The following is a 10,740-nucleotide window of genomic DNA, read 5'->3' on the forward strand; positions in this document are numbered from 1 at the left end:
ACAAAAATACTTTTGATATGACACATACTGCATATCTATTAGTTACTTTACAAATTAAAACAGTGGTACCTCAGTTATTTGACTCTTGACGTTGTAAAACCTTTTTACCAGATTGAGCAATTAGCAAATAAGATAAAAAACACACAGAACGTTCTGTCCACCAACCTGTGCTTGTGTCTTTCCTAAGCAAACAGAGGTGGGTCACACAAAAACAGCTTGTAATCTTTTGAACTCATTCCCCTTTTGACCCTTTAAATCACTGACATTCTGGTATCATTAATATACTTTACTTCACTTTAATCCAAATTGAAAGATTTCCTAAAGCACTGACTTTGTTCTAACATTGTTTTTTGCTTTTGATAAAAGTTCAGTCTTGTGGCTGTAAGTGATTTACTCCAAGTTAGCTTCCAACATCCGAAGGGGACCACTTGTGAAGAGGACAGTGCCGTTCCACATCTATTATTAAAACAAAAACTCCAAAAAGATATTTGTTTGTGTAGCAAAAACCTTTTTTCTTCCTCTACCTGTTATCATGCTGCTGGTATTAGAATTGTAGTGGGGTAAATACAGTCAACAGACACTTGATTTTAAATTAAAATGCCAAATGACCAGATGCCTTATGCTGCTATACAGTACTAGCATCATCCTGGTTTGATCATGTCAGGGAGTGGTATTCAAACAGAGAGCAGTACAACATCCTCTTCTTGACCTACGAGGAAATGATTTTGGTAAGATGTTTCTTCGCATTTTTGTTGTTCCTAAGGAAACTGAAATAAAATATCTGGCAGAGTTTAAGGTTCTTTTTCTCTTGCCTTCCTGCGTTTCTTTCAGGACCTGAAAGGATCAGTGAAGAAGATCTGCAACTTCTTAGGGAAAAACCTGACTGAAGCTGCTATCAGTCATGTTGTGGAAAAAGCTAAGTTTGAGAACATGAAGAATGACTCGAAAGCAAACTATGAGCACCTTCCACCAGAGCAGTTCAGTGGGAAATTCCTGCGTAAAGGTAACATAACAGACCTGCAGCTGCTGTGCAGACAAATGTGATATCAGGGTATCAGGTGTTGTGTTTTTGTCTTCATTACAGGTCAGATTGGAGACTGGAAGAACACACTGACTGTTGCACAGAGTGAAAGAGTGGATCAAGTCCTTCAGGAGAAACTTGGTGATTTGCCTTTGAGGTTCATCTGGGAATAAGCAGAGCAGCTCTTCAGGGTCTCCCAGTAAAAATACTGGCAGTGGCATGTTGTACACCTCAGGCCTCCTAGTAGATATACCTGTGTTATCACACTCACAAGATTTTCAGTAAACTTCATCTCTGTCTTGAGGCCACTGAGATTTATACTCACCCAACACTTTTAGTAGATACACCTGTTATCAATTTGAAAATCCTGTGTGGCTTCATTCTCGAGTTATCACATTTACAAACTTGGGTGTCCACCTGTCCGTTCATTAGGGTGACAAAAATATCCCATCAGTGTTGTAAAAAAAAAGTAATAGTAACTGTTATTCAAATATTAAGTAAATTCATTTTCTTCTTTTATGAAAAAAATCAAACAACCATCAGACTTGTCCTTTGCAAACAATTTCCCGAGTTTATGTTCAGTCACTTGCTTCAGATTATATTTGAGCATCTTCTGACTACTCTGCCCATGAGCAAGCAGTTTTCAGTCACATCCACTCCTTGTTTATCAAGCTCAGTGTTGTGTCCGTTGTGCTCAGCTATAAAATGCTTTATGACATGTTTTGAACTTCAGTACAAGAAATAAAACACAAGACATTAAAGGTAGTTGTATAATCTGCTATTGCCTTTATTGAATGTCAAAAGGAATTCACTTGTTTCTCAGTGAAGGATCAAGGCTGTTTTGGTCACTGAAGCTGACTCCACACTTCAATTATCATCATCTGAAATGAAAAGGGTTCAACATAAGTGCAAGAAGAATCTGATTTATGAACAATGAACACTCAAAAACCAAAGACACACAAACTTTGGAATTTATAATTTAAAAAAAAAAGTGCAGACAAACGCATTTCTTCACCCTGGAATTGAATTATTTCATTTACAGCATTTGAAAGATGAGCTGTTAAAAAAAACATTAAAATGTTTCTTTGAGGTTACAGGCTACTTTTTCTTTTTTTCCTTTTTAACTCTGAGTAACTTCTTGTGACCCCAGAGGTTCATATGATTGGATGTTCCAAAGAAAGTGTTCAAAAACAATGACAGCAATCATAAATAAAAGAATGTCAAAAAAAATAGCCACTGGTCATTTCATAATCACCATGTTTCTTGTTAATGCAGCATAAGGGAGCCACTGGAGAGAAAAAGACCTTCTCAACCCCAGAAACAGACTTAAGAATTAAGTTTTATAAAAAGACTAAAACACTAAGAGAAAATGTGATTTTATCAAATTCCAACAGTTTCTTGGACTTTTACAGAGTTTATATCAGTTCTCTGACAACTAAGCATGCAGTCTGGTCCAGTACAGATGTGATAATGTTACTCCACCAGAAACAGACTTTTATCTATTGTTCTGATTTTATCTGTTTTGATTTTTTATACTGTTTTGTTTGTTTGTTTGTTTGTGTATTAGTTAGTTTGTTTGCTTGTTTTAATCAATTTTAAATCATGCTTTTTATTTGTTTTTGTTTCTAATGTCTCTGTAAAGCACTTTGAATCACCTTGCTGTTGAATTGTGCTATACAAGGCAAATTTAGGCACGTTTATTTAAGAATTAAGTTTTATAAAAATACTAAAACACTAAGAGAAAATGTGATTTTATCAAATTCCAACAGTTTCTTGGACTTTTACAGAGTTTATATCTGTTCTCTGACAACTAAGCATGCAGTCTGGTCCAGTACAGATGTGATAATGTTACTCCACCAAGTTACACCAAAATGGGCTAAAAGTGACAAAACACTCAAATTTGAGCACCAAACACTGAATGTGCAAATGTAGCATGCATTACAATCCATTTAAAAATATGAATTAGTTAATCGACTGGCATTTGTGGCCCTGACCAATGAGGGCAGCAGCACCGTCAGCTGGTCGGGCACATCCCTGCTGTCCTGTGTGTAAGAAACATTTGTACCTGAAGAAATCCTGCACTTGTATTCACCGCTAACACACACCAGTGACACAAACCATTTTCACACCAGCACCAACATGTTAAACTGGAACACCCTGTGCTTCCCACACAAGCTTTAGTTCAACCTCTATTTAAAATAGGAGCTAAACCATACCTTCTTCCTCCTCGTCTTCTTCATCCTCCTCTTCTTCCTCATCTTCATCAGAGCTGAAGGTCCCATCAGGCAGGCTGTACACACGGATCACTTGCTGTAGATGAGAAACAGAATATCAGCTTGTGAGCTCACACACCTCCCAGCTGCCTTTCAGTTCTGCTCTCTGCGCCGGCTCACCTTGTTCGGGTCCTTCAGGATCAGGTACTTGCCCTCGTCCAGCTTGAGGCAGATGTCGATGACGCAGCGCAGGATTCCCCAGGCGTTCTCCATGCTCAGGTTGATCTGGCTGGCGAATTCATTGGGTTTGAACTGCTGGGTGCCCAGGATGACGTGGCGAGCAGAGTCTTTCACGTGGTACCGAGAAACGTACCTGGAGAAACCACAGAGTGATGCAGAGACAGTCAGTCCAGCTTACTGCCTTGGCCTACGAGCACTGCAAGAAGGAACTGGATTGCTCCTCAATCAACGATCGGTGAAAAACCTTTTTCTGCATCTTAATATTTAAATTAGCCTCCTCTTCTTTTACACACAGAATCGGAATCTCGCTCCTCACCCCAGTTTCAGGTACTCTGATCCAGCCAGCATGGCGCAGCAGGTCCAGCGCGCCAGTTTGTAGCTGTTATTCTTCAGCTCGGTGGCCAAGACGGCTCCTCTCTGAGAGTCCAGCTTCTGACGCCAGTCCACACCATTGCAATACTACAGGACAAGACAAATCAGACGCACCAAAGCTTATAAACAGAACAGCATATACTTAGCTGAAGGAGGAGGTTAACTGCCTGTGAACAGAGGAGTGGCTCTAGTAGCGGATGCCTTAAAAGCATCTGGAATGACAAAACTGCCTTCATTACAGCAATATTTCACAGAGTCTGAATCTGGAGATGTGTCACCACTTCTGATTTTTACTCACTGAAAATTCACATCAGACAGATGCAGCTGAGAGGTACAACCATGGTTATTTTTAACACAGCATAGACTCTGTTCTGTGTGAGGTGAAACATCTGGAAGGACCCGTGTCTGTATGAGAGCTTGGTCTCCAATAATAGACTCAACCCACAAACATAGCTGACCATAGGTTCAGAAGCACAGAAGGAGTCCTGCTTCCTTTTGCTGACATCTAGTGATCAAACACGTGAAGTACAGAATGCAGCAGTTTTTAGAAGCACGTGAAAAAGACTGAGGAAAAACACATTTCTGTTTTTTTTGGAATTGCCATTTAGGCCTATTTGTTTTCTCCAGAGCACCTTCTTTCCTTATTTTTCTAAGTTTTTGTAAAAACGGTCAGGGAGATATATCGAATACATTTTAAGCTGAGCAGATGAAGGCGCCGCACCTAGCAAGGGCTTTAATTATTTCGGGCCATTTCCTCGACTAACAGACAGATGAGCCTGACTGACTAAGCTCTACTTCATTAAACCTGTTTCCTGTCTTACCCTGGAGTCCCACTCATTCAGAGTCTTGACGTTAATGAAGGACACTTCTCCACTGGCTCCAGTCATCACGCCATCGTGCTCACAGCGGACGATCAGATCGATGTCTTCTCCGAGCTTCCAGTGACGGTACCTTTAACACAAATACAAAATATCAGGAATTAAACCCAGGAATATTTACTACAGCAGTTACAACAGCCTCCTGTTCTGCTGGAAAGATGAGAAATTACAAATTGGTTTGAAGCTACTGAACATACCGGTAAGCCACAGATGCCACCTCACTCTTGTCCATATCCTCCTCCACAAATGGGTTGGAGTTAGGAAACTTGTAACGGTCTCCACCCTACAAGAAAGAAAACAAAGACAACTCACTTTCATGAGCCAATTTTGTGTAAGGCTAGCTTAGCTTTGCACAGAAAGGCGTTGGGGCTTCCAGTCATGTGACTTCGTACCATGCGTAAACACTGCTGGCTGAAGTTGTGGTTAATGTACGTGGCCTCCATGGCCAGGTTGCGAGGAGAGTTGAAGGAGTTGCCCTCATCCTGGGGAGGCTCGTTGGCAGTCTCGCTCACAGTTAGCAGATCTGAGTTAACAGTTGGAGATCAGAGCGTCAGTATGTCTGATAGAACTCAGTCATGTTCACTGGTGAGTGTTTTGGGGCATTTTTTCCCCACAATGAGAACGTCTTTCAGGGTTGTAAATATATGTTATATTCAAGTAAACAAAATGCAGGGTAAATAAAAGAGTGGTTTAAAAATTCTCATTGCAATCCTTCAAATGTTCTTCTCTGCAGAAAAACACCTGGGTCATGAGCTGTTCTCTCAGGCTTTATTTAACTTCAGTCAAACTTGTTTTTCAGAGCAAACTAAGTGTAAAACATCAGAGTGAAACCAGCTGCTGGTGACTGCAGGTCGCTCACCAAAGTCTGAGTTATCTCTCTTGTCGAAGAACAGCTTGTTGCCCACTCTCTGCACGATGATGTCCCAGGAGTTGACTGAGCGCGTGCAGCACATCAAGGTGGCCAAGATGGCATCAGTGGCAAACACGTTACCCTGAGTCTTAGCCAGCTGGAGGGAGGAAAGAAATAAATAATCATGTAAGAAAGCTGCCAAACACAGGGTTCAGACAGCAATGCATTTTCAGGCAACATATTTTTTACCTTGCGGATGACGGGGTCGTCTGTGGTAGTAACAGTGTGGAAGATCCTTTTGATGCTCTTCAGCTGCTTCTCGTTGCGGGTGGTGATTCGATCAAAGGCCTTATCGTAGTACTCCAAAGCACCACAGCACTCACTGCAGGAAATGAGAAGTGAAACCTCATCATCACCTGTATTTCCCCCTATAATAATCTATTACAAACAGCGGCTCAGCTTCACCTACATGTCAAGGGGGTCAGACACCTCCATGTATCTCATCTTCATCAGTCTGGGGAAGTCCATCTCCTCCTTCACCTCCCAGTCACTCCTAACCTCCACAGAGGAGTCTCTGGGCTTCAGCTGCGCCTTCGTGAACAGACAAGGATGTCAAGAACAAAGTCAATAACACCACAGTACAAACACACCTTTGAGTCTTAAAACCTTGAGATCACATTATCTTTAAAAATGTGTTTAAACATGATGTGAGCCACAAAAGCAATCATACCAGAAAAAATGTAATTCTTACTGTTGGCGAGGGCTGAGATTTAAAGCAGCATATGCTGACATTACTTTGATTAAGATGCACTACAAAACTAGCCAATATTAAATGATACGAGGTCAGGCTCACTGGGATTTATTTACTTCTTAAGCTTATTTGTGAAACAGCCAGAGTGTGAAACTCAAATTTACGCTGTGGCTAATATTCTTTCTGGACTTCCAGTATCAGTTTACCTTCCAGTTATTTTCTCGATTAATTGTTTACAGCATAAAAATGAAAAAATCCAAAACAACCTGAAGCAAAAACACATGAACCTTCCCATTATTACATCACAAAAAATTGAATTTATATTTCAACAGTAAATAAACACCTGGGATTTTTGGTCCCATTTCTGACGGACACCAAACTGCTTTTGGAACTTCTTCTGCAGCCGCATTCGCTCTCTGACAAGACAAAAACATGGGATCAAACTTCAAGATGTGACTATTTCACTGCCTGTGACCAAAAGCGTTCAGATGTGCTCTCCTCTCACCTCTCTTTCTGCTTAGCGCTCTTCGGGAGCGTCTGCATGTTGAACTGCGTCATGTTCCTGCGGTCTTTGTCCCTGCGCAGGTTCCTCTGTGAAAACAAAAACATACTGTTACCAAAGTCCTAAAGCGTTAGATTAAAAACATTTAAATATCACCCACTCTGCGACGATCTGTCGTACCTGAGCAAACCTCATGCGGTTCCTCTGGTAAGCCGTCTTCTGGGTCTTGGCAGTGTCCACCAGCTGGAAGCTCGTCTCATCCTCCTCGTGAAAGTAGGCGTACTGACTGCCGCCTCCAAACTGAGAGGAATATTTATCTGAGGACAAAATAAACAAACAATTAAGAAATCAGCAAGAAACCACAAAATAAATTGAAGGTTTTTTGATGATGTTTGAAATGCTTGTGCAAACAGAAAAGTAAATCAGAATATAAAAGAGAAGAAACTGTGATATCATACAAATAAAACAGATGTCGTGGTCTAATCCTGCTGATATTCTAATGAAACACAAGAAATTATCTTTTCCACACAATTTAGGTGTAACAGATTCGCTTTAAAACCAGCTACATTCAAGTCTATTTTTTTCTAAAAACTTTATTTTAGATATAAGAAAATCAAAGAAAATCTGCCAAATAAAACGTACCAAAGAGGCAGATTTTGTACAGCTAGGGCTGTTCAATATAGCGATATATATCGGATGATGATATAAAAATGTCTATCGTTTCCTATCACGCTATCGTTTGTTTCGTGGTGTTGTGAAATAAACTGTTTACGGCAATATTTGTTCATGGTTTTGATGGTCACTGTAGTGGCTATATTAATTTCTTAAAGTTCTCTCTTTCTCTTATATTTAATATAACCACACTACGGACGGACAAGCGCCTGTTTTTATGTGTTGTCATTAGCAACAACGGTAAAACCATCGCGTGGCTCCGCTGTCCGCTTGTTTGTTTTCCATGTAAACCTTTCACAATAAAGCTCAAGATCCTGTTGAGACTTTTCAAAATAAACTGAATCATGTGAAATAGTATGCAGAGTTTATGGATGAGAAGCAAAAAGAGCCGCCAGGTGCTAAAAAAATAAACCTTAGACTCAAACGTTAGAACAGGCTTTTCCCCGCAGCACGCCGTGTAATAAATACAAAGAAAACATCGGCCGTTACAACCTATGTGTAAAAATGTATAGTTTCATGCATCGTTTAAAACACTCGACTCCAGGTAAAGGACGCCCAGCTGAAAACACTTCACGCCAAGTCGAACTGCCCGAGATTCATCGAATTTACAGAAAATGTTACATTTTTGTAACAGTATGTTACAACAGTAACAGTAACAGTATGTTACATTTTTGTGATTTATATCGTTGTCAGAACGATAAATGTCTTATATTGGGATATGAGATTTTGGTCATATCGCACAGCCCTATGTACAGCTGTGACTTACTTGTGTATCTCTTGTCTTGGTAAGTAGCTCCGGTCCAGTCTGCAACCTACCAAACACAAAACACACAAAGTCAGTAAAAAAAAAACAAACCCTGGAAAACCTTTTTTCCTCTTTTCAGAGCAAAACTGAAAACAAACCTTTCCCAGACGATCTCCTTTGCTGAACGGCTGGTAGGGCATGTCTTTAAATTTCTCAGGGACCGCACAAGGACCCCAGCCGGATGGGTTGTCCTGGATCACAGGGGCGTGGAACTTCGCCATGGCCTGAAGACAGAGGGGAAACGGAAAAAGACGACAAACCCTATGAGACCAAACATTAAAAACCTTCTGGGTCAAGCTGACTGATGGTACACATACAGGGTCTCAGGCAATGAGCAGCACTGATTTCTTCAGCAATGCACTAAAAGAAACAGGCATTGATCAGCTTGCGCAGTGGGCTAGTCATCACTGACCCCTGAAAGTCAACTCCATGATTTATGGCTATAATACAACATATTAAAACAGTGACAGGATTCTTCAGTTAAACAAATTTTCGTTTTAGTTACAATTTTGGCTTCCACTGATTGTTAAAACCGAATTGCAATAATTATTTTCTTTACAACAATTGCCATGAGTTTTTATTTCATTTATCTCCTGCATAATTAGCCAATATAAGCAAGTCTTTGGGATAGTTTCTTCCCACATTTCTCTTTTCTTTAGGTGGTGGATCTAACTGATGGTTAGTTGTGGTTTGTCCCTTCTCAATTTTTTTTTTAATCATTCAATGCTTTTAATGTGTCATGCTGTATTATTTCCCACCATCTATCAACAAAGAGATTTTGGATCCCTTTGACAAAAACAGAAAGAGAATTCTGGTACATGAGTGCCTAAAAAGTACTTAGATAGCTCGTGAATCAGTCATTACAGCTGTATGATCAACATAGGATCCTGCAGTACACCACTTGGGATCCTATGGTACAAGCTGTTGCCTAAGCATGTAACAAACACCTTTTGAGCTATTAGCGTGGGTGGAGGATGTCTCTGCTACTCTATAATTAAATCAGCAGGGTGCCGTGGGGTTTCTATTCCACAATGCTGTTTAATTACAATAAAGCAAAACAGAAGGGCTTTTGAACAAAAATGAATGTGTGTGGATGCACCCCAAATGATTTTAGTGTGGGGCAGTTTGACCTGTAGAAATCTGGTCTACTTTTGACACTCAAGGCTCAGTTATGCACAGACATGAACCACAGGCCACAAATACAGTATTTAAATGGTTTAAATGTTGATTGACCCACAAGTGGGACATCTGGGCCATTTCAGATGGACCTGAGGTTGCATTCATGTTAACATACTTATCCTGAGTCAAGCCTAAATGTAGGCCAAAGGAAGCTGCAAATGTGGGCCACAGCTGGGTCAAATATTTCTTTGTAAGGTTTAGGTGGTACAGTTAAAGAAAAAGGAGTAAAGGAACCGGTACTGTGTTGAGCCCTTCACGATAACATCTGGCATGCTCCCACCATCAAAAAACCGCTCTGTGGCTAAAATAAAACATTCCCTACTAACTCGGTGTCTTTTAAGACCGATGAACAAAGACCAATCAAGACAATCTCCAAAGCAGATTGAGTGCGCAGTAGACCTGACGTGGATCATGTCATCATCCTGTAATGCTGCATTAAAGTTGGTAACATAAAGTAATGATCGGTGCTCACTGCTGGTACATTCACGATTCTAAGATTTCAACCATAAGGACGTCCAAGGACATTATTTTATCGTTTGATTTGATGTTTAAGATTTGTAATATTAAAAACGAATAAATGGGCTCTTTACGGGCTTTCGGTAGCCAACTGGTAATAATCGCTGCTTAAAAACTAGACATACTGAGACTAAACGCACAGTTGCTAACTTGAGATCAGCCAGTGTAATTATTTAAAAGAAATAGAGCAGCATTGAAACGCTTTTTCTGCACCGTTAGCTCATTGTGGCTAATGCTAAACCTAGGCACCGCCAGGTGGTCATGCTAGCAATGCTAAGCTAACCGGGTGGAGCGTGTCACGCGCGTAAACACAAATCTCTGATGTTTGACTGAAAATGCTGCTAAAAACAGGCGCTTTTCACACGTCTGTGCGTGCTTTCTCTGCTCTTACCGTGAACTCTGTGTCAGTATATGGAGTCTTTTAATCCAGCAGTTCCTCTGACGCTGCTCTGCCCCAACACAGCGCCGGTATGAAAGGAAGTGCGAAGGGCCGTATAGCGCTGTGTTTCCTGCAGTGTTACAGCAGCAGCCGACGTAGTACGTCAGTTGTTTGTTTGTTTTTTACCGTCGTCTGAAATGAGCGTTCCCTAAAAAATAAGACAACTGCTATTTTTACATTACATGAAAAACAAAAACAAAATACAGATTAATGTATGTAATTTTAATAATTATTTAGGCCAAAGAGCAAATAAATGGTTGAATGGCCCTTTGAAATGCTACTCTCAAATTCTATGCTTATGA

The 10,740-nt window shown here is 40.4% G+C and overlaps 2 protein-coding genes across 4 annotated transcripts in view; one reads left to right on the forward strand and one right to left on the reverse strand.

Moving 5' to 3' along the window:
* Window positions 1-2,115, forward strand: part of LOC121811885 (amine sulfotransferase-like) — a 3,916-nt gene extending 1,801 nt beyond the window's left edge. The window contains exons 4-6 of one of the 2 annotated variants that reach the window (XM_042221485.1): window positions 634-728; window positions 832-1,003; window positions 1,085-2,115. In XM_042221485.1, coding sequence (XP_042077419.1) covers window positions 634-728; window positions 832-1,003; window positions 1,085-1,194 — 377 coding nt within the window. In that variant the 3' untranslated portion in view covers window positions 1,195-2,115. The remainder of the gene's footprint in view (window positions 1-633; window positions 729-831; window positions 1,004-1,084) is intronic. The other variant, XM_042221486.1, reaches the window with a different exon arrangement.
* Window positions 1,785-10,530, reverse strand: eif3d (eukaryotic translation initiation factor 3, subunit D). Of its 2 annotated transcripts, none has more exons than XM_005924213.3 (16): window positions 10,391-10,530; window positions 8,403-8,528; window positions 8,266-8,311; window positions 7,008-7,144; window positions 6,831-6,916; window positions 6,669-6,741; window positions 6,044-6,159; window positions 5,824-5,956; window positions 5,584-5,731; window positions 5,117-5,247; window positions 4,922-5,007; window positions 4,668-4,797; window positions 3,791-3,933; window positions 3,415-3,607; window positions 3,238-3,331; window positions 1,785-1,902 (listed from the first exon to the last, which is right to left on the reverse strand). In XM_005924213.3, exons 2-16 carry the CDS (start codon window positions 8,523-8,525, stop codon window positions 1,889-1,891), a joined length of 1,653 nt encoding a protein of 550 aa, XP_005924275.1. In that variant the 5' UTR covers window positions 8,526-8,528; window positions 10,391-10,530; the 3' UTR covers window positions 1,785-1,888. The 2 variants fall into 2 exon arrangements, with proteins under 2 accessions (XP_005924275.1, XP_005924274.1); XM_005924212.3 differs by having other exon boundaries at window positions 6,044-6,165.
* Window positions 10,531-10,740: the final 210 nt, after the last annotated feature.

This window comes from Haplochromis burtoni, unplaced genomic scaffold (genome assembly GCF_018398535.1).
Source record: "Haplochromis burtoni strain Fernald_Lab_line unplaced genomic scaffold, NCSU_Asbu1 Contig_68, whole genome shotgun sequence".
NCBI lineage: Eukaryota > Metazoa > Chordata > Actinopteri > Cichliformes > Cichlidae > Haplochromis > Haplochromis burtoni.

Coding starts and splice junctions, on each gene's coding strand:
- eif3d (XM_005924212.3), bottom strand. CDS start 8,525: ATGGCGAAGTTCCACGCCCCTGTGATCCAGGACAACCCATCCGGCTGG. Junction 8,312..8,402: donor AAGGAGATCGTCTGGGAAAG/GTTTGTTTTCAG, acceptor TGTGTTTGGTAG/GTTGCAGACTGGACCGGAGC. Junction 3,608..3,790: donor TCAGAGTACCTGAAACTGGG/GTGAGGAGCGAG, acceptor TGGTTTCTCCAG/GTACGTTTCTCGGTACCACG.